At 41.1% G+C, this 21,770-nt stretch overlaps 3 protein-coding genes across 3 annotated transcripts; all 3 read left to right on the top strand.

The window, feature by feature from the left end:
* The first annotated feature begins 7 nt into the window (after positions 1–7).
* Positions 8–4,291, top strand: GPN3 (GPN-loop GTPase 3). The gene is made up of 8 exons (XM_035340361.1): positions 8–156; positions 235–343; positions 438–605; positions 1,101–1,225; positions 1,921–2,036; positions 2,688–2,784; positions 2,945–3,073; positions 3,823–4,291. Exons 1-8 carry the CDS (start codon positions 109–111, stop codon positions 3,883–3,885), a joined length of 855 nt encoding a protein of 284 aa, XP_035196252.1. The 5' UTR covers positions 8–108; the 3' UTR covers positions 3,886–4,291.
* A 549-nt stretch (positions 4,292–4,840) lies between these two features.
* ARPC3 (actin related protein 2/3 complex subunit 3) lies at positions 4,841–9,510 on the top strand (the record flags this gene model as incomplete). Its single annotated transcript, XM_035340892.1, has 7 exons — positions 4,841–5,161; positions 6,053–6,152; positions 6,924–7,000; positions 7,285–7,353; positions 7,608–7,734; positions 8,045–8,139; positions 8,977–9,510. Coding segments are annotated over 7 exons (852 nt in total), but the record flags the coding sequence as incomplete, so codon positions are not given.
* Positions 9,511–10,634: 1,124 nt separating this feature from the next.
* On the top strand, positions 10,635–17,497 carry ANAPC7 (anaphase promoting complex subunit 7). The gene is made up of 11 exons (XM_035340884.1): positions 10,635–10,847; positions 11,227–11,413; positions 11,738–11,857; positions 12,526–12,637; positions 12,890–13,043; positions 13,149–13,291; positions 13,650–13,767; positions 14,218–14,414; positions 14,869–15,093; positions 15,486–15,636; positions 16,494–17,497. Exons 1-11 carry the CDS (start codon positions 10,747–10,749, stop codon positions 16,681–16,683), a joined length of 1,698 nt encoding a protein of 565 aa, XP_035196775.1. The 5' UTR covers positions 10,635–10,746; the 3' UTR covers positions 16,684–17,497.
* Positions 17,498–21,770: the final 4,273 nt, after the last annotated feature.

Below are 21,770 nucleotides of genomic sequence, written 5' to 3'. Positions count from 1 at the left end.
GGCGGAGCCGCTCCGTGAGGCGACCGGACCCAGCTACGGGGCGGCGGAGGGACCGAGCGGGGCCGTTTCGCGGAGCTCTCTCTCACACTCCCCCCCCGGGCCGCCGCCATGCCGCGCTACGCGCAGCTGGTGATGGGCCCGGCGGGCAGCGGGAAGGTGAGGAGGGGCGAGGGGGGGCGAGGGCCGGTGACGGGACGGTGAGGAGGGCGCTGACGGCTCGCATGTGCCTTGCAGAGCACGTACTGCGCCGCCATGGTGCAGCACTGCGAGGCGCTGGGCAGAGCCGTGCAGGTGGTCAACCTGGACCCGGCGGCGGAGCTGTTCGGGTACCCCGTGATGGCAGGTGAGGGGACCGGGGGGGTTGCTGAGGGACCGGGGTGGTGGCAGGCCAGGGAACTCCCCCGCCGGAGCCGCGCCGTGTGTGCCTGTCGTTGCAGATATCCGTGAGCTGATAGAGGTGGATGATGTTATGGAGGATGATTCCTTGAGGTTTGGCCCCAACGGGGGCCTGGTGTTCTGCATGGAGTACTTCGCCAACAACTTCAACTGGCTGGAGGAGAGCCTGGGGCACGTGGAGGATGACTACATCCTGTTTGACTGCCCAGGTAAACGAGCGTTTATGTGTCGGCGTCGTGCTTTGTACACAGCATAACATGTTCAAGATGATTTCTATGCTGTTCACAGAATCACAGAATCATTTAGGTTGGAAAACGACCCATAAGATCAGCAAGTCCGACCATCATCTAACACTGCCAAGTCCACGACTAAACCATGTCCTTAAGGGGCACATCCATGCGTCTCTTAAATACCGCCAGGGATGGGGACCCCACTGCTTCCCTGGGCCCATGCCTAACCACTCTTTCCACAAAGAAAATTCTTCCTGACATCTAATCTAAACCTCCCCTGGTGCAATTTTAATTCATTCCCACTTAACCAGTACAATTCCTTCCAAATACAGGCACAGTTGTCTGAAAGATGGGGCTTTCTTTATCAGCTGTCATTCATACTGAGTGTAATGCCCGTATTTCTATAACCGATAACTGTGAAATGTTTCTGTTAGCTTTACATTTCTGCATATTAATATTCCAAGTGTGTCTTAGGTCAGATTGAACTCTATACACATTTGCCAGTGATGAAACAGCTGGTGGAGCAGCTTCAGCAGTGGGAATTCCGTGTCTGTGGAGTGTTTCTCGTTGACTCTCAATTTATGGTGGAATCTTTCAAGGTATCCATTTGAAATCTTGTAAACAGTTGTAAAAGTTCATATTGATGTAGAACAAGGAATCTGATCGATGTAGGGACCTGGGTTTGTTTAGGCCGAAGAAAGGAATGCTAAACGGGGAGATCTGATTGCTGGCTTGAGCTGCCTCAAAGGTTGTAGAAAGGAAAGTTCCAGCTGGATGTAAAGGAAATACCCTGCACTGTGAGAATGGTCAGGCGGGAGCAGGGGCATAGAGAGGCTGCGTAATGTAAATTTGTGGAGTTGTCCAAAACTTGAGTGGACAAAAACCCTGAGTGACCTAATCTGACTGCAAAGTTAGCTCTGCCTTGAGTGTTGGTAGGGACCAGATAATCTCTAAAAGTTCCTTCCAGCCTAAATTGTGATTCTATGAGAGCTTTCTCAGATTTGGAGAGAGAGCATGACCCTTGCCTTATCCAGCAATAAGAATCCCGAGAAGGGCTTTGAGTTTTCTTAATGTCCTTTTCAGTGACAGATCCAGATACAAAGCCCTGGAAACAGCTGGCAGACAGGAACCTTGGCACCTCCCTTTTCCAGCAGAGATAATGACTCCCCACTTGGCCTCGTGCCCTTGTTTCACGTATTCATTAGCTAGACTTGCTGTATGGTAGATTGTGTCCTGCTCAATGGTTTTGTGGTTTTTGGTACTTAACTATGTTATTTTTTTTATATTTCTTCAGTTTATCTCTGGAATTCTGGCAGCACTCAGTGCAATGATCTCTTTAGAGATTCCACAGATTAACATCATGACTAAAATGGATTTGTTGAGCAAGAAAGCTAAGAAGGAAATAGAAAAGTAAGTTCCAAAACACTTCTTACTCTGTTGTGTGATACCTTGAGGTAAATTTCACTCAGAACTCAGTCTAATCTTTCCCCCAGTTAAAATATACTCTTTTTGGAATGGGAAAAGATGAATTTGTTCTGCATCAAATGTAGTCTTTAAATGCCTGGATAGGATGCTTACAGTTTAGTCAAAGTCAAAAGGTTAGCTCCATGTGTGTATGTATCTCTAGATTTTTCTTTAAAAAATCATCTTGAATAACTTGCATCATTCTGAATGACAGTCTGGGGTACTGCACTTCCCTGAAAACGTAAACTAGAGGTGATCCTAACTTGTTTCGGTACTGAACATACTGAATTACCTCTGTGTTACTTTTACATTTGTACTACAATTTGAAAAAAAATAGTTTTCCCTGTGGTCTTCCTTTCTTAAGTATAAAAGTGTATTAGCAAAAAGACATTTTTTAAAAAAAAAAATCTTTTTCTACTAGCAATCATAATCTGAAATATTAAAATATTTACAAAAACTATATTTAACAAGGGTTATAAGTTGTCATAAGTAGTTCACTCAGATCACAGAATGATAGGTGGCTGTGGTAGCTGTCTAAAAGCATAGTCGCTCACGTATTCTGTATGTCTGTGTTAGTGATGAGTTTGTTTCTTCCAGGTACTTAGATCCGGATATGTATTCTATGATTGAAGATTCTACAAACCTATTGAAAAGCAAAATGTTTAAAAAACTGACTAAATCCATATGTGGATTGGTATGTATATTCTGATTTGGGAACTACCATTGGTTTACAGTTTTCTTTCAAATGGCTTTAGCTGTCTGGGCAAGGAAAATATAAGTGTAGTTTAAGGCAGTGGTTTAGAGTGCTGTGAGGAGACTTGGTGTCTTAAATATCTTTTGAATCCTTTCTCTAGATTGATGATTATGGTATGGTTCGATTTCTGCCTTTTGATCGCTCTGATGAGGAAAGTATAAACATAGTTCTGCAGCACATAGACCTTACCATTCAGTATGGAGAAGATCTTGAATTTAAAGAACCAAAGGTAAGGTACTTCTGATGACAAGATGAAAAATTAGAAAGGCTTCATAATACAAATTATGATACAAATGTGTTCTTTGCCTTGTTAATAAATGATTGCCTTCGTATGGTTCAAAATAAGCCATGTTTAGTCTTTTAGTGACAATGCTTATATCATCTTCATTTACAGTTACAAAAATGAGATTCTTTAATACTGTCTTGCATGTGCAAGTACCGTTCAAATGGTTGTGTTGAAAGTAATGCTTTAATTTCAAAAATAATAGCATTTTAACCTTTAAAGGTCAGAAAGGGCCATTAAGATCACCAAGATCTTTTCCTTCACGTTTGTTCAAACTCCCCTAAAAACTGCTGCATCAATATCTCGTGTTGCAAAGTTATTCCTAATCTGTATCTCTCATACATCTATCATGTAAAATATATGATAGAAGACCACTGGGTTAAAATCAGTTCCAGGGTTTGTCTAGTTTTATTATTCAGCTCATAACTCATAAGGAACAAGTCCAGTGCTTCTATAATGCTTTCAATTCGGTTTTGTACTCTCTGAATATGCAAAATACCTGCATTTAGATTTTGATCTATACATTTTTCATACCTCTAGAAACATCTTTTCAGAAAGTTTTGCTCTTTGTTTTATGGAACAATATTAGACATTGTTCCTGTTGTGGTTTCTAAAATAAAGCATCGCAGAACAGACAATGTAAAACAGCCACTAGGGAAAAGTCGGGTTTACCTTTTTTGTTTTCTTTCTGGCAGGAACATGAAGAAGATAAATCTGCTCTTGTGGATGAGTATTTTCAAGATCACGTAAATGAGTGAAAAATAGATGCTCAGAAGGAGGAAGAAAATACCTTGCCTGTGTGTTCAAAACAACAAAAAATCCACTGCTGTACAAACATATTTGATGTTTTATCTGTAAGATAACTAAAATTTCTACTGAGAAGGGGGCTATATGTCAGTTTATATGACAGAATATTGTGAACTATACTGTTGGTTTTAGTTCTAAGTACAGAAAGTTCCCGGATTCTCTTAAATGTTTCAATTTATTTTTTTTAGTTCTTCTCCTAAAATGTATTAGTCTAATATTTACTCAGCTACTTTCAGCTGAATTGGAGGATGTTCTGCTGCTCATGTCCAAGTATCTATTAACCTTGCCTTTTCCTTAACCCTGAGGAATGAGTTTTGCTCATGGACTCCTTGAATTAAATTATTTTCCGTAAAGGTCGCATGGTTATGTAATGCTTAACTTCAGTGGATGCTTCTGTATAGGCATGTCACCTCTCACTATATAGGATATATGGTTTGTGTATTAAAAATTAAGCCTGTTCCCACAAAACATGAACATCAGCCAGGTAATAGTTCTTCAGAACTTTGAAACATGGAGTCAAAAAACATACTCATTTTTTAATAGTTACAGAGGAGGTTAAACTCATGATGTGACTAGTCTTGATGCCTATCTGGGGTTAATCCCATCACGTTGGGGCCTGATCTGGCTGAATTAAATTTTGCTGGTTTAGCTCACCTCCAGCCTGGCACATCCTAGGGCTGAGTCACAGAATCACCGAATGGTTTGGGTAGAAAAGGGCCTCACAGACCCAAGGCTGCCCCCAGCCCCATCCAGCCTGGCCTTGAGTACCCCCAGTGATGGGGCATCCCTCTGACCATGTCCTGCTCATGGAGCATGGAAAGAAGTCCAAGCCCTTCAGCTTCAAATCCCCCCAATTTTTCCTGCCTGCCTCACACAACGAGTCCATTTATGGGTGAAATTTGACACACTGGCTCTCCAGGAGGACCACGGGTCACTAGTACCAGACGAACTTGGGGCTCTTCAAACACTTCACCGCCCCAAACCCACCCCGGTGGGGCTGGCTCCGTGCTGCCTCAACCCGCTCCCCACCTCAGCTCCTTCCCCGGCCGGGAGCGGCGCCTCTCGGGGCGGCGCAGGCTGCGGCTTCCCCTGCTCGCACCGCCCTGCTGCCTCATTTCCTGCAGCCCCGGCGGCCGACGAAGAGGAAGAGGAAGGTTTGCTGTGAACCCATCCCTGCCATCCACCCGCTCGGCCCCGCCGAGCTGCCCCCTGCCCTCCGAGATGCCGGTGAGGGGCCCGGGCAGCCCGCGGGAGGCCCGGCGCGGGCGCGGGGCGGGAGGCCGGGCGCGGCCGGGCGCTGTGGGGCCGGGGCTCGGCTGTGGGGCCGGGGGTGAAAAGGGAACGGGGCCGGGTTTGAGAGCGGAACGGGGCCGTAGCCGCTGGAGACTGGCACTTTGGAGGGGGGTTGGCGTTGCTGGGAGGCTGCTGCAAGGCCGGAGCCTTCATCTTCCTCCTTCTTCTTCCTCCCCCCGGTGGGAGGGCGGTAGCCTGCCACAGCCCCGCAAAGGCAGGGCTGCGGGGCAGGGAAGGCTTCCTAAATGGTCACTTGGTCAAAGCCAATTTTCCAGGAAGTGTCATATTTAGAGGGTTGGGCTTTTTACCCCAGTTACACTTGTTGTAGCACACAGAAATCTTCTTGAGCGTGTATGTGATAAGCCTGATTTTTGTTATTATTATCTATTATTATTAGCTAGACATGGAACAAAATCCCTTTCTAGTGATGGAGTAACTACCTCGTTTAATGACCAATTCTGTGATCTGTGCAATGCCCCACTGCAGGGCTGCTCCCGCTGAGGAGCCATGCAGCTGGGGTTCAGGCAGCCCAGGGATGGAGCAGCACACACGGGTTGGCCGGACCAATTTTGTCCTGTTTTCCACCACTGCTAATGTAAATGGTATCCAGGGTGATGGTCATCACCAGAATGGTGCTGAGATATGGGCCCTGTTAAAAAATATAAGTTGTTTGTGCAAGGAAAGGTTGCTGGAAGTGCAGCTAACCAACAAAACTGACTTCAGTGAAGATACAGGAGAGATCTGTGATCAGTCTGCACTGCCAAGAGGATGCTAAAATGCCCATTTTCAGTGGCATTAATAACAAGCTTTCTCCCCTGTCTGTAGGCTTACCACTCAACTTTAATGGACTCTGATACCAAGCTGGTTGGGAACATGGCGCTGTTACCCATCAGAAGCCAGTTCAAAGGCCCAGCGCCCCGGGAAAGTAAGTTTATCTCTGAAAGCCCCTTTGTATATTGTTTAAAGTCATTTCACAGTTTGTCCCAGACCTAGTAAGAGTGAGGAGTTGTGGCTAAGAAATGGAGTGCTTTGTAGATGACGTTTTCAGATACTGATGTGTTAGAAGCCATAGAAAATTATCATACAATAGTTACCTGGAACAGCTCTGCCTAATTTGGTTACTTTAGTAATTAAAATGAAGCCTACAGTTACTATTTTCACACTTCCTCCAATGTCTCAGTGTGCTTGTCAGCAGGCTCTGAGGACATGGTGGTGCAAACCCTCTGATGTCAGAGGAAGCAGAGGTTTAACTGCAGAGAACTCTCACTTTGGGGCTGAGGCTGAGAACACTCGGCTGCTCTGAAGCCGAAGGATGAGGAGGAAGAAAGGCAGCACTGTAGGGTAGCAAAAAGCCAAAACTTTAGTCTTGGGCATCCCAACACTGAACACTCAAGTTACTCAACTGGTAGGAAACTGAGGAACTGCTGAACTGCTGCCCTTTGTGAAGTGAGAAGTCATGGTGGAAGGAGGAAAAGGGAGTTAAAACTCCTGCTAAGAGCAGGAAACTTAAATATTATGGTCTGAGTTCACCAGTCTTTCACATGAAAAAGACTATAGCGTAGCCCTCTTTTCTGCACTTCGTAAATGATCTTGTTTTTGCAAGAACAGTTGTTTATGTACTTCAGTGAATAAAAGTTATGATCAAATGTTGTGTACTGGTACACCGTTTAACTTTTTCTTTTTTTTTTTTTTTAAGCTAAGGATGTAGATATTATAGATGAAGCCATCTACTACTTCAAAGCCAATGTTTTCTTCAAAAATTATGAAATTAAGGTAATTTTTTGTGATACTGTGTATACAGAAAGTCTTGGATAATTGGTGGTACAAATATCCATTTATTTTCAAGTTAAATAGTTCTATTAGATAACAAAACCTCCCCTTTCTCCCATTTATTTTTTTTTAATTGGATAAATGTCATGAATTAGAAGTTCCTCTCTGATGAGGAAATTGTTATCCCAAATGGTTTGAATTCATTCCTGTTTCAAACTTTTACCACTTCCATAAAGCGTCCTGTAGTCTGACAGTGCCTGGGCTCTGTGTGTGCTCTTATTTTGCAGAATGAGGCAGACAGAACACTGATCTACATAACTCTCTACATTTCTGAGTGCTTGAAAAAGCTGCAGAAGGTAAGCAGGGAAACAGTCTGTTCTGGGATTGTACTCGAGAGTATTTGCTGATACTCTCTCCTCCTAGGGGTACAACTAACACTGCTCACCACAGTCCCAGTTGTCAGAGCCACCAATACTTGAGGCTGTGGATCTCCAAAGAGATGTTGTGATGCTGATCTTGATGAGTCTTTATGTTTTAGCTTCTGGTAAAATATTTGAGTCTAAGGCTTTTGTTTGTCAGTTTTAATCAATTGTTTGCCTGGTTCTTCCAGTGTAACTCCAAAGGCCAAGGAGAGAAGGAGATGTACACACTAGGAATCACTAACTTCCCAATCCCCGGGGAACCTGGCTTTCCACTTAATGCCATTTATGCCAAACCTACCAACAAGCAGGAGGAAGGTAAGACTAAACCAAGAACTCTGGAGGCTTTTTTTGGCCCGTACTTTAGCAGCTGCATTTTTGCGACTACTAGAAAAGTGACCTTGAAAACTGAATCTTCTAAATTTGTAGCTCTGTCTTCTAAGGGCTGCATAAGATGTATTTTCTGACCTCAGGGGCCCAAAAACTTCCCTGGATCCATAAATCCAACAGAGCAGAGCAATAGGGGTCTGAGGCTTTTGCATCAACATAATTGCTAGGTAAATTCTGTAACAGAGCCCAGTGCTTCCAATTTCACTTGATGCTGTTTTGTGCTTGTGCTGTGTTTCAGAGGTGATGAGAGCCTACTTGCAGCAGCTCAGGCAAGAAACCGGTCTTCGGCTTTGTGAAAAAGTATTTGATCCTCAGAGTGACAAGCCTAGTAAGGTAAGGCTTTAGTGTGATCAACACAGATTTAATGAGAGGCTTGGCTGTTTTTTCAGAGAAGTGAAATGATGGGGTGAGTGATCAGATGTGGGCAACAGAACCACGCGCAGGAAGCAGGCTTCCCTGGTTTTATAGCAATATTTTCAATACATTTTCAATACATTTCATCTGTAATATTAAAGACAGCAAATGACGATTTTGGCTACTTTTAAAAGCAGGGTAGTAATAAGTGGTGCCTCATTCAGTTCTTCAAAGTGCTGCATGCTGTTGGCTAAGGACTCAAGGTTTTCAGAAATCTGTGGGCATGAGAAATGCTGTTTATTTTCCTGGGTGGTTCTGATCTGATAGCTTCCTTGAAGTAGACCGTTTTGCCTCATACCCAGATTTTAAAAAATAGCCAATCAATGCATGAATTACCTCCTGGTTATATGTTTCATGTGCAAATATGACTGTTTTTAACATTCAAAGTATTTAGGCAAATGTAGTTTCAAAGGCATAGCTTTCTGATGCATTCCTTGTTTATTATTATAGTGGACTAAATATATTGGAAGAAATAGCATACACAGAATAAACTGTCAAAATAGTATTGAAATAGTAGAAAGGAGAATATCCTGCTTTAATTCAGAGTCTGCAGCCGTATATTATATCTCATTGGATCCACTCCTGTCATCTTGTTTTCCTAAATTCCAATAGAAACCAATAGGGAAAATTGTATGTGCAAAATGGGAGCCTTAACATTTGTTATTTGTCAGTGGTTGAAGACTTGGTAGTCACTATTTAATTTATTGCATTGAAACTGCTTTTGCATATTTTCTTATTTTGTGCTTTCTTCTGCAGTGGTGGATCTGCTTCGTGAAGAGACAGTTCATGAACAAGAGTCTGTCAGGTCCTGGGCAGTGAAGAGGCAAAGCAGCAACAACATTAAGCATTTCCACAGGAACACGTGTAAAGGATTTTGCCTTTTTTTTTTTTTTGGGATATGTTTTGTACCAAGGAAGAATTAAGTGCTTATGAAGAAAAAAATAATCAACGAGAGGTAAAAGGAAGTTAAAGCAAAAAGATCATTGAGTACTGTAAGCAAATATTAAGCTGGTGCTTAATAAAAGATTCCTAATGTGCTGTTTCAGATGCAGGCTGCTTTATTATCAGTGGTTACAGCTAGCATTTAAAACAGGGCTTTTGTTTAAACAGGAGAAATGTGTGTGCCTGGGGGCGTATGTAATTGCTCTGCTGGCTAGAGTCTCAGTATCACGTGTTAAAGTACAGTGATTTTTACATTTTTTCAATAAACTTAGCTTGTAATTAATGTGATAACTGCTTTATGTCTTATGGATAGCTTTCAAAGAAATAAAATTAAGATTTTGGTGAAAAGGCCATCATTTTTGTGTAATGGTAAAGTAATCAGAAAGAAGTGAATCATTCTTATTGCAAACAGAATTAATGCAGGGGCTGTGGTCTCCAGCAACGTCCTGATTATTTGACATCTTCTGCAGAGCAGTGCTTCCTCGTACTAAAATGTTTTCAAAGAGTAATGCAGGCAGATTACATACAACTTAATCCAAGGCTGCCTTTGCGATGGCAGATTTGGTCAAACACTGCGAGCACATGAAGTAGCAAAAATTGTTTTGATCAATCTGATGGCTTCCTGAAGATCTGCAAATGTGAGTTCATTTTATTTTCTAGACAGAAAATTGCAGTTATGGCAATACGTTGTGGCAACTCTTGTTTCATTGCCGCTGTACAGCACCAACACACTTTGTGTTCCTTAACATCGGGCTGCTCGGCGCAGTCACTGAGCTGTGGGGGCCTCGAGCTGACAGCTCCTCCTGCTGTTGGTGGCAGTCGTGCATGTAGAGTAGCCACGATTTACATTTTACACGTTTTACTCCCTTTCACAGTAGAAGTGGAAAAAAATAAGTTGATGAAAGAAAAATATCCCAGCATGTCTTTTATCTTGTTGCTGTGTGAGGTTGACTCCTCTGAGAGGCAGTTCCATGCCTCATAGCTAATGGTGGCACAAGTTAAAGTGTTTCTTCTGCCTGTGTCCCAGAACCCTGGGTTTTAAAGGGTCTTTCTTCTCAGTTGTCTATTTTTACAGGCAGAACCTCTGCTATCTCCAAGACCTCTGTCATGCTTAGCTGCCACAGCCAACAGCTAAAGAAGTTTTGGTAGAAAATTCGGTTTTGAGAGGAAAAACGGCTAGGTTTAAGAGCTCTGCAGATACAGAGTCTGAATCTCTTTACACGTAACAGTACTGAGCTGAGCAAGAAGACATCTTCCAGCCCGTGTGACACAGAGCCCAGCCTGACACAAACCCCTTCTCCCGTCCCCCGCCCGCCCTACAGCCGACTGAGGAATGCCTCTTTTGCGCGGGCGGAGCTATCGGGGGGCCTTGGCCCCGCCCGCGGGCTGCCCCGCCGAGCGCCTGTCGGGCCGCGCGCCCGCCGTCAGGAGCAGCGGCGGAGGCGGCGTCGCGCGAGGCCCCTGCGACGGCGCCATTTTGGAGTGGAGGCGGCAGCGGTCCCGGTCCGCTCTCGGCCCCTTCCCGGTCCCCTCCGGGTCCCTTCCCCGTCCCGTTTGTCCTTGTCGTGCCCTCCCGCTGCCGTCATGAGCGTGGTGGAACACGTCCGGGAGATGGCCTCCGCCGGGCTCCACTCGAACGTGCGGCTCCTCAGCGGGCTTCTCCTGACGATGAGCGGCAACAACCCGTGAGTGGCCCTCCCGCCGGCGGCTGAGGGGGAGGCCCGCGGGGAGCCTGGGGACAGGGGCAGGAGGAGGAGGAGGAGGAGGGCTCAGTTTTAGGGCTCAGTTTTAGGGCTCTCTTTGCCTATATTGGCCTCTGTGCGCCTTTGTTTAGGAGAGTTACTTGAGGTACTAATTAACGCCAGAATCCCCTTCTGAAATCCTCACAGTTCAACGTGGGAAGGCGGCACCGTTGTGAGCAGTTGTACTTGTTATCCAGGGGCCCTGCCAGTGCAGCAAGGGAGCAGCAGCAGTTGGGAGCTGAAGGCAGACAAACCAAGCTTCACATACTTTGGAATCTCTTTGGCTTTTAGCTGAACTCAGTCTGTTTGCGTTTTTTCCTAGGGAACTGTTTTCACCATCTCAGAAATACCAACTCCTCGTATATCATGCGGATTCTCTTTTCCATGATAAGGAATATAGAAATGCTGTCAGTAAGTACACAATGGCCTTGCAGCAGAAAAAGGCTTTAAGTAAAACTTCAAAAGTAAGACCTTCTACTGGGAATGCTGCATCAACCCCCCAAAGCCAGGTATTTGAAAACTGACTAATGTGCTGCATAAAATGATCAGCCCCTCCCGTTCAGTTAATGATGCTGATTTAATAATGTACTGTTAGATTGTGGATTTATCACATCAAATAAACCTATTTTCTAATGAAAACCTTAAGATTATCTTGGAACGTGAGTTTTTTATACGTGCAGTTCACGCTTTTTGAAAACATAACCAGCAGTCAGTTGCGTTTTTAATTTTCTTGCAGTAGACTTTTCTACCATACTGTAGACATTTAATGAGGAGACCTTATTTACGTTTCTTATGTGACTGTAACATGCTTTAACGTTTGTGTTTTATTTCAGTGTTTACCATCTGAAATCGAAGTGAAATATAAAATGGCTGAATGCTATACAATGCTGAAGCAAGATAAAGATGCTATTGCTATTCTGGATGGGATTCCTTCCAGACAGAGAACCCCAAAGGTTTGTTCTGGCAGATGTTTCACAAGTCCTTGGTCCGTGTATTTCTAATCCTTAGGCCAGTAAAGCAGTGTAGTCTCCGAGTATAATAGAGCTTGGTGTTCTGTCTAAAGACCAAATTACAGAGCAGGAAAAGAAGAAAAGATGAAGGAAAGAAAACTTTTAACCTATACACACTAGTAAAATGAAGTATTGTAGCAGAAAACAACTAATTGGGCTGCGTAGAGCTCAGATCATTTCTGTTTTTTCCATCAATCATGACTTTATTCAGAAGCTAAATGGAAACTTTCTCTGCCTTCCTAAATTCTTTAAAACTTCTGTTGATCAGAGACTTGCACTGAAAGTTAATGCAGTGGGTATAGTGGTCCTTCTGGGCATCATACATAAAATACTTGCCCATTTTTTGACATAATGTGTGCAAAATACTGAGATTTCAGGATGTATTATGTCAATACAGAAGAATACAAATGTTATATTTGTACTCAGAATAATCAATTTTATAGTATATATGGTATGTTACAGTGATCTCAGAAGAAAAGCTGGCAATTATAACTTTTGCCCAGAACAGGAGGGAGGGAGGCAGCGTGTTTGAAGGCAAAGTTGTGACCTATTCTTTAGTGAGGATTTCTCCTTTCTCATACCTGACTGTAGTGTTGTTGTGTTCCTTACAGATCAACATGATGCTGGCAAATCTGTACAAGAAAGCGGGTCAAGAACGCTCATCTGTTACAAGCTACAAAGAAGTACTGCGACAGTGTCCGTTAGCACTTGATGCCATACTAGGTAGGTTTCTCGATACTGTAAGTACTGCAGCACTAAAAAGTGCTATAATTTGAATAATATTTAGGACTAGATAATTCACTGTAATTTGCATATAATATACAATGCCTGCATTATGGGAATTATAAAGAACGTTGTAAGAAACTGCTTCTTTGTGCTTGTCAGGGGTGGAGTTTCTGGTCTTCAGACAGTTAATTTGTATTTAAAGTTGTTTATGGTGACTTAATAAATTTATTTTTCTATCTTCCTGAATAGGTTTGCTCTCGCTGTCGGTGAAAGGTGCAGAAGTGGCCTCTATGACGATGAATGTAATTCAGAGTATTCCTAACTTGGACTGGCTTTCAGTGTGGATCAAGGCATATGCTTTTGTGCATACTGGAGATAACACGAGAGCAATCAATACCATTTGGTAAGAGTTGAAAGGGCATGATGTAATCAAATAATATAAAATATTGATGTATAATTATATTAAAGTGACATTGTATAAATAACAGCTGTTTCTTTTCTCTTAAAGCTCTTTAGAGAAAAAGTCATTGCTGCGGGATAATGTAGATTTATTGGGGAGCTTAGCAGACCTGTATTTCAGAGCTGGAGATAATAAAAACTCTATTCTAAAATTTGAACAAGCACAAATGCTGGATCCTTACCTAATAAAAGGTGAGAAAATCCTAAAAAAAAAGTTTGCTTAGTGTAATGATCTGGTGAGTAACATTAGACTGGCAGATACACGCAAACAGACGTTCAGTAGAATATTAAATATTGTTGTACCTGGCTTTCAGTTCAGAATTTACACTCAGAAATTGAGTACATTGACTAGTTCCTGGTACTTGCACAGTTCATAGTAGGTGTTTGTGTTACAAGTCATTTAAAATTAAAAGGCAGCATAGCCATTTATGTGCTTTGCCAAAGAAACATATATTAAAAATAATTTAATTAAGAAGTTTGTTTTTATTATGTCTTGTTGGGAATGAGCTTTCCATTTCTTGATGACTGACCTTCAAACATTTCGCTTCAGGAATGGATGTATATGGTTATTTATTGGCACGGGAAGGTCGACTGGAGGATGTGGAAAACTTGGGCTGCCGTCTCTTCAATATTTCAGATCAGCATGCAGAGCCCTGGGTGGTGTCTGGGTAAGACATTCTCTTTCCTTTCTTACCCTGACCCTCTTGATTTGTTGCATGAGGTGAGTTACGGTGGACACAGTGGATTCAGCTTTTTTTGTTCAGAGGGTGCTTTTCTAGCTATGTTCTGGTTTTGGGGTAACTTTAGCTAGCAATAAATATCTATTTTGGTTGTTTTAAGTACATCTAAACCTCTTTGATTTACTGTACCTGTGCAATAACAGTGGTATATTAAATAGCTATAATGGTTAATATTCATACTGATGTTTTCTTTTTTTTTTTTTTTTTTCTTTAGTTTTTGAAAAGAACAGTCTGTTTTTACATGAATATATATTTTTAACTTGGAATCCAAGAAGTTCAACAGTTGCTTGTAATCTTTTTTATTTCCCCTCTCTCTTCTAAGCCTCTGTGAATGCATGCAGGCAGTACGTGTTTACAATCCATCTTGTCTTTCCGTAGGTGTCATAGTTTCTATAGTAAACGATACTCCCGTGCCTTATATTTAGGAGCCAAAGCTATCCAGCTTAATAGTAATAGCGTTCAAGCACTGTTGCTGAAAGGAGCTGCTCTTAGGAATATGGGCCGGGTACAGGAAGCAATTATACACTTCCGCGAAGCGATACGTCTTGCGCCTTGCAGGCTGGATTGCTATGAAGGTGAGTGAAGTGAAGCTACTCGAATAGATAACACTGGTGTGGTGGTGATGGTTGTTGCTGTTATCAAGCAAGAGAATAGACAGGAGCTTTTTTTTCTCCTGCTGACTTTCTAGTAAATAAATTATTATTACCCCCAAAGCTATAAAGTTCTATTAAAAGTGTTTAGATGAGAGATACTAGAGAACGCATGTATTTATAAGAATGATTTTCAAAAAAGATGTTTGTTTTTAAATTGTTTAATCTGGGTATAAAGAGACTTGGGTGTTTTGAGCAAATCAGTTTCAGATGATGACGTGAACTGTGTAGTTAGTTGCACTGGGAACTTCATTTTGTCATACTGTTTCCTAAATAGGAACAAAATTATATGGTAAGTAGTTAAGGACAATACATGTTCGGAGGAATATGCATTTTCTTGCAGAGTTAACGTTAAAATGTTTATCTTTTTCATCATCAGGTCTCATCGAATGTTACCTAGCATCTAACAGTATCCGAGAAGCTATGGTTATGGCAAATAATGTGTATAAAACTCTGGGAGCAAACGCACAGACCCTCACTCTGTTAGCAACAGTCTGTCTTGAAGACCCAGTCACACAGGAAAAAGCAAAAACATTATTGGACAAAGCGCTGACACAAAGACCTGATTACATTAAAGCTGTGGTAAAGAAAGCAGAACTTCTTAGTAAGTTCACTTTTTCCATGTCAACTTAATTAAAACATTAATTATGTTTTATAATATTGTGCAGCCTCATCAATGCGAGGAATGTCACGGTGGTGTTGCAGCCCAGGGGGTTGTCAGTTCTATTCTGAAGGGAAAAGCACAAGAATTAATTGCATCTCGCGACTGACATTGCAGCACTTAAAACAATTGCAGACAAAATGTTTTGACTTCAAAGTATACGTAGTCATGAGTGTAGCAGTTACTGCTTACAAAAAGTATATTACTACTATCCTTCATGCTGTCACTTCTGAAGGAAGAAATAGTTCTGTGTTGTGATGGCTTTTACTGCGCACTCTGACTTTTATAGATCCGTCTAAACAATTAATTAAAACTGTAGTTTTGCAAATAAACAGGTAGAGAACAGAAGTATGAAGATGGAATTGCTTTGCTGAGGAACGCACTGGCTAATCAGAGTGACTGTGTTCTGCATCGAATACTCGGAGACTTTCTTGTAGCTGTCAACGAATACCAGGAAGCAATGGACCAGTACAGTATTGCCCTAAGGTAACACAGAGACTCCAAGATTGCAGCGTATTTATAAGAACCAATAACCAACTCCAAGTAGAAAGCTGAGCATTGAGTCACTAATTGGTTAGGGCATGCATCAGAGGTAGCTCTACATCAGTCTCCCTTAAAACGGAAACATAACGCATCATGGCCTGATAATGAATTAGTTGCTCGTGAGGCTTTGAACTGAGAAGTGCAAAATTTAGGGATGGTATTAATGGTAAACATGTCACCAGGCATACAGCTCCTTGACTGATGAAAGGATTAAGGAATGGATTTATTTATTAATTATTACATTGGCAACTTTAGGATCTGTTCCTTCACAATAGAAGGTGCTCTATGAGCGTGAGCTATTACGTAAATTTAAATAGGTGTTTCAATAAAGAACCTAAATGTTATCTTATAAAGTTGTTATGTTAAATGTTACATATTTCGATTTCCAAAAGTTAAACTTACCTTAAAGCTAGCACATTACATCCACAATAAACTCGTGTTGCGTAAATGGATCAGCTATTTTTGTCTTGTAAATGATGCGTTTAGTCATAGTCATTTAAATTTTTATTACTTCCACATTGCTTTATAATTAGCGTTGTCTGAAGGAGTTGACTAAGTTTCCTTAAAGAGTGTGATGCTTAGAGAAGTGCATTCGTGAGGCTCAAAATGGTTTTGTATAAAGATGCAGTACTTGGTGTTATTGTCAGCCTGAGGTGAAGTTGCATCTACTAATTTGAAATTCTTGGTGATGCTAAACAGGAAGTGCAGAAAACAAGGTGATTTTTTTTAATGCTAACATTACAAATACAAAAAAATATACTGTTTTAAGTCAGTGCTTTCTTCTTCTCTCTCTCCCTCAGTTTGGATCCAAACGATCAGAAGTCACTAGAAGGAATGCAGAAAATGGAAAAAGAGGAAAGTCCAACAGATGCAACCCAGGAAGAAGATGTGGACGATATGGAGGGAAGTGGAGAAGAGGGGGACTTGGAAGGCAGTGATAGTGAAGCAGCCCAGTGGGCAGATCAAGAACAGTGGTTTGGCATGCAGTGATGGCCTCTCTTCGTGAGGCTTGTTTTGGCACATGAACATACCACCGGGGCCATTGTTCTTTGAAGAACTTCAGCTATGATTTTTGCAGTAACAAAGACTTCTTTTTATAGACTCTGAAACCATTTAATAGTTCTATGCATCTCAATGCCGTGAAGATTCTTGATGCTTCTTATTTATTAAGTATAGGGGATTAACTGTACTGGAGGTTATTTGCAACTTTAATTTCAAAAAATCCCTGCTAAAACTAAAAGCATTAGAATCTAAAGTGCATAATAAGCCTTTTGTTTATGATGAGAACTGTCTACATTGTGTTCAGGGCTAAGTGTGCTTGATTGATTTGTAAATAACAGCGGTTTGTATTCCTTTGTGAAAAAGGTTTGTATTCTCCCTTGTTTGTATGCTACCTTTCGGGCTCACACTCCTGTTGAAGTCTGGAGGAATTGCTTCGGTGTGGCTGAAAGCAGCACTTTTCTCTTGCTGTTTGTTGAATTAATTTGTCTTTTTATAAGGCATGTCTTTTTATCTTCTGTGTGCTATAAAGGAGAAGTTTGGTACGCCACGCCGCTTTGACTTAGAGGACATTTTTGTAGTTGACTGATTTCTGTGTGTACAGAATTGTACCAGTGTTGGAGAATCACAGCAGTTTGCCCAATCCTTACTGAACCATAAAATCACATAAAGTCTGTACATTAACATTTATTTTTAAACGCTCTTTAGTTTTATTTCAGTATATTATTAAATGGTTTTTCATCAGTGACTCAAAGCACTTCACATTCTACGTACAGCAATGACAATTAAAATGATGTAAAAAGAATTAATCCCTTTCCACATGCATTATGGTAAAAATGTTAAAATTCTACAAGTATGTATTGTCTTGATTTTGCCATGTTTAGATACTTCCTCTTTTTGTGAGATTATGTTTGAATTTCTGTGTTTTCCCTCACCTTTTGAAGCCAAGTTACATTGCTTCGCGTACAGATTCTCAACATTTTCTCTTCAGCATCATCTCTTCCAGGGTGAGCTTCTTCATGTAATCCAGAAACTTTCAATTCTGTGGGCTTGATGTGTGGGAGGAGGAATTACTTTGTGCTCTTACTTTTCTTACAGCTCTGATTTCCTTAGCCTTACGAAAACATCTTTTTATCTTGACAATTTAATTCCTTTTGTATTTATTCTGTTACCACAGTTATGCTGGAGCAGACAGACTTTATTACAAGACTAAAAAGTAGTTCTGAGTATCAGCTGGAAGAAAAATGCCTATTTGGTACAAATACTTGAGATGGAAAACAAGCTTCCCCCTAATCGTAGAAGTACAATGCAGATAAGGGTAAAATTTTCTTTTCCTCTGTAATATGCACTACATGAATTAGAAAAACGCACAACAAAAAGATTAGGCAGTTATTCCTATTATAGCCTATTTTGAAGATGCTTTGGTATGTCACATCTTACAAATGAGTCTAATAGTTTATCCGTTTAAAAAAATAAAAAAAGCAGCTGGGTATGTGGTCTCTCTGGAATTCTGGGGGCTTTAGACTTTCCAAAATATCAAGCTTAGTTATGCTTAATTGAAGAATATATGGGAAGAACAGAAAAGAACAGAACGCTGCTATCTTGGTGATTGAATTGGCATAAACTGTGACTGCTCCTTAATTAAATAAATACACCAAATGGCTGTATTTCAGTTAGAGTGAATGCTTTGTTAATTGCATTCTGGTGTAGGAGAGGACTGAATCTTTTTTAAATGAAGAACCTAAGTGTTTATACCATTGCTGTCTGATGAAAAAGTATACATGTACAAGCAAATTCAAAGCATTTTTTCTTTTTTCACCTCCCTTGTGTTTTCCTCATGCTCAAGGTTTCATCAAATTGTATTCTGTGTCTGAAAGTTAGATAGGTTCATTACCTTTCTTATTTCAAACCTCCATTGTGGATGAAAGAATGGAGTTTTTAACGTTACTAAACTGAAGAATGGACACGTTTAATTTTTGATGAGAGAAGTGTATGAGGTATGTGATGCAGATTTTGTGAGCTGCTTAGCCATTCTAAAGATTCCTGGAAATAAGTCACTAATCACAGGTGGAAACCACTAATCTCATTCATTTTTCTGAAACAACATGTGTGTAGAACAGGAAGGCTGAGAACCAGTTTTACTAAATCATTCTGTAGTGTTTTTTGTAGATAATCTAATAACCTCTTCTTGTAGAATAGAGGTGAAACTACAAGATGAGCATGCTGTAAAGAAAACATCAGAGTGCTTATGTGCAGCTTTAGCAAACAAGTCCAGGTACACCAAAGAACACCTTGAGATAGCTGTCAAAATAGTCAAATCCTTGCTGCTTTATTTTTCTGAGAACTTTGCACCTTACTGAAAGTGAAAATTTCAGTGAAACGATACCTGTAAATAATGCTTCTGTCAGGACCTGATTGTATTAGGGTTATATCACTTGTTTGTAGTCTTTGCTAGTAATTGTACTGTAAGAGAATAAGGAACTTTAAAATGTCATATGTGCCAAAGCATTTGAGATGATGAAGATAGATGTACTTAGCGCTGGCTTGAGAATTCTAAGGGGGTTCTTCTTGCCTATTAATGAGCCCTCATTAGAGCTCTACTTTTAGAACATGATCTCGGGTTTTGCAGAAATCTTGTACTCTCAAATTTAGTTACTGGTATTCTAGTTTAGGGACTAGAACAATTAGCTCGTAATAAGTAGCTGATCTCATTCTGTCTGTTAAATCATGTGCTCTGCACCCTAGAAGTAAAGATCTCAAAGCCAAAACCTGAAGTTCAGGCTGTGTCAAATCCGTGATGTAAGCTCCCAAAAGTGAAGCAATTCTTAGGGGAGGCAAGAAGCTGTTGCCATCCAGTTGTATTTTACAGCACTGACACATCTGCTAGCACTAGTCTCTGGGTTGGGTAAGGATAGAGTGACTGCTTGAAATCCTGAGAGCTGTTTGACGTTTAAATCACAGATGTCATTAACAGGTTCTTAATTCCTGCCTGCTTTATGATAGGAAAGATACAGAAGTGATATAAGGGGACGGAATTTCTTCAGATCTAAAGCCTTTACATAGACTTGGGTATGAGGTAAAAGTCTTAATTTACTAGAATCTAAAAGTATCATGCATCAATGATGTGGCTAGGAATTATCTAATGTATGTTCTGTGTGCAGGCAACTTGGCCAGTGCTTCCTATGATGTGTTGATAGCAACTAAAATACTGGCAGAATTTAGAATTCTGATTTCCAGATCTTGAGAATCTAGGAACTGGGAAGCACAGATAATGAAAAGAACTGAGGACTGCTGGCCAATATAAATGTTTTTGTCTAATTGAGCTGCTTTTTCCTTTTCTGTTACTGCTGATTATGGAGAGATTTTTGATTAACTAGGGCTTTTTTTTTTTCCCAATAACTGTCTCATTAAGCCTGTTTTTGGTAGTGATTCCTCTATCCTTACTTTTCAGGAGCTCAGCGATGTGGAAAGTGATCTGTCCAAGATAGAGGCAAGGAATATTTTTCTATTCAGCAAACCCTATTTCTTCATTCGGATCTCAGCTCTAAGGAAATCTCAAAGGCTGTGTTGTGCTATTGTGATTTCAAGTTACACAAGTATATTGTAGCCAAATATCTTTTTTTTTAAAAAGCATCTAAATTAATGCAGTCTCCAGGGGTTTTAAATTTAGCGGCCTTAGGTGGGATTAAATTTAGTAAGTTGGTACAACTTTATGTAGTAAAAGCAATTACACTGCGGTCACTTTTGCAGTAGTTTCTTCATAGAAAGGATTCAGTGTGGGGTTAAGGAATTATTCCCTTACCAGTCGTGTTCCTGTACTGCCCATTTTGCCAGGGTAACAGTTTGAAAAGTAATCCTGTAACAGGATTCCTGAAATTCCCTCAGAAATCTTCACACTCCTTTCCCATCCTATTTTGTTTACTTTTTATCTGCTTGCTTCGTGGCCCCACGAAAGGCTTGTTGGTTCAAGGATGTTAAAGAGGAGGGGTCTGGGAACTGTGCTGCTTTTGAATTGCTGTGTGGGAGCTTTGGCCTTAGGCCCTGCTGATAATTAACAGGTTTGTGACGGTCCAGTGACCAGATCTTGGAGGGAAGGATGACAAGATAGGAAGAATGTGGTGGTGTGGAAAGGGAGAGAACTGGGCAGCTGCTGCTGCTGCAGTTCTGGTTGTTTTCAGAACTGGCAGGCTGGTTAAGATGTCATTTTGGAAGCTGGTCAGGAGGAGGCAGGGAGGTACACAGAGCTGGGTGTTTGGGTGCAGAAAAAGAAGCTATTCTGATGTATTCTGTTGCAAACAGCGCTCAGTGAAAAATAAACTGTTCATGTAAGGAATTTCAGCGTAACAATGTCCAATATCTATGTATTAAGCAAAGCTTTTTGGCTAGTCCATGTCGATTGCTGTTGATGACAACAAAGCAGAAGGAATGATCTATGTTTTCACTTGCTGTCTCGAGCGTTGCGCATACTTAGCTAACATTAATGCTAATGGGTTGTTTAATACTCTATATGGAATGTGCAGGGGAACCTTTCACCGTGGCGGGTCACTGACAGATGTTTACATTGTAAAAGCCTCCATTTCAAACAGCTTCCCTGCTTCCAACCAGCTCCCGGGAGAGGCAAAAGGCTTCATAAGTTTGGAGATCAGTTTCCTCTTCCTTCTTTCTCTATCTGTCTATCAAAATGCTGATGCATGCAGATGGTTTGGGGATCTACCAGCAGCAGTATAATTCCTGACATAAAGGTTTTAAAAAGGATTGAGTTTTCTACATCTGTCTCTCACAGACGGTACTGTTTCTTAAAGGACAATAGATGGCATCTGCTGAACTGGCTGTCCTGCTTGTGTCCTGACTATGTTATTATGTTTAACAAGTGCATGGCCTGGCAGGAAACAGGGACCTCACATTCTGAAATTTTACCTTTGGTCACTTCAACTTGCTTCTTTTTAGCTGTCAGCTGTCTGTTCTTGAGCCACAGTGAGCCACTGAATGCTTGTCTAGAGGAAAAAGAGGGGAAAAAAGCCCACATCCTGAGACTTGGACTTGACATAAATTTCTAAAATATTTACAGAGAGCAGAAA

This window comes from Oxyura jamaicensis, chromosome 15 (genome assembly GCF_011077185.1).
Source record: "Oxyura jamaicensis isolate SHBP4307 breed ruddy duck chromosome 15, BPBGC_Ojam_1.0, whole genome shotgun sequence".
In the NCBI taxonomy this organism is placed as follows: Eukaryota; Metazoa; Chordata; class Aves; order Anseriformes; family Anatidae; genus Oxyura; species Oxyura jamaicensis.
Note: the sequence above shows the minus strand (reverse complement) of the source record. Positions and strands in the feature narration are given on the sequence as shown.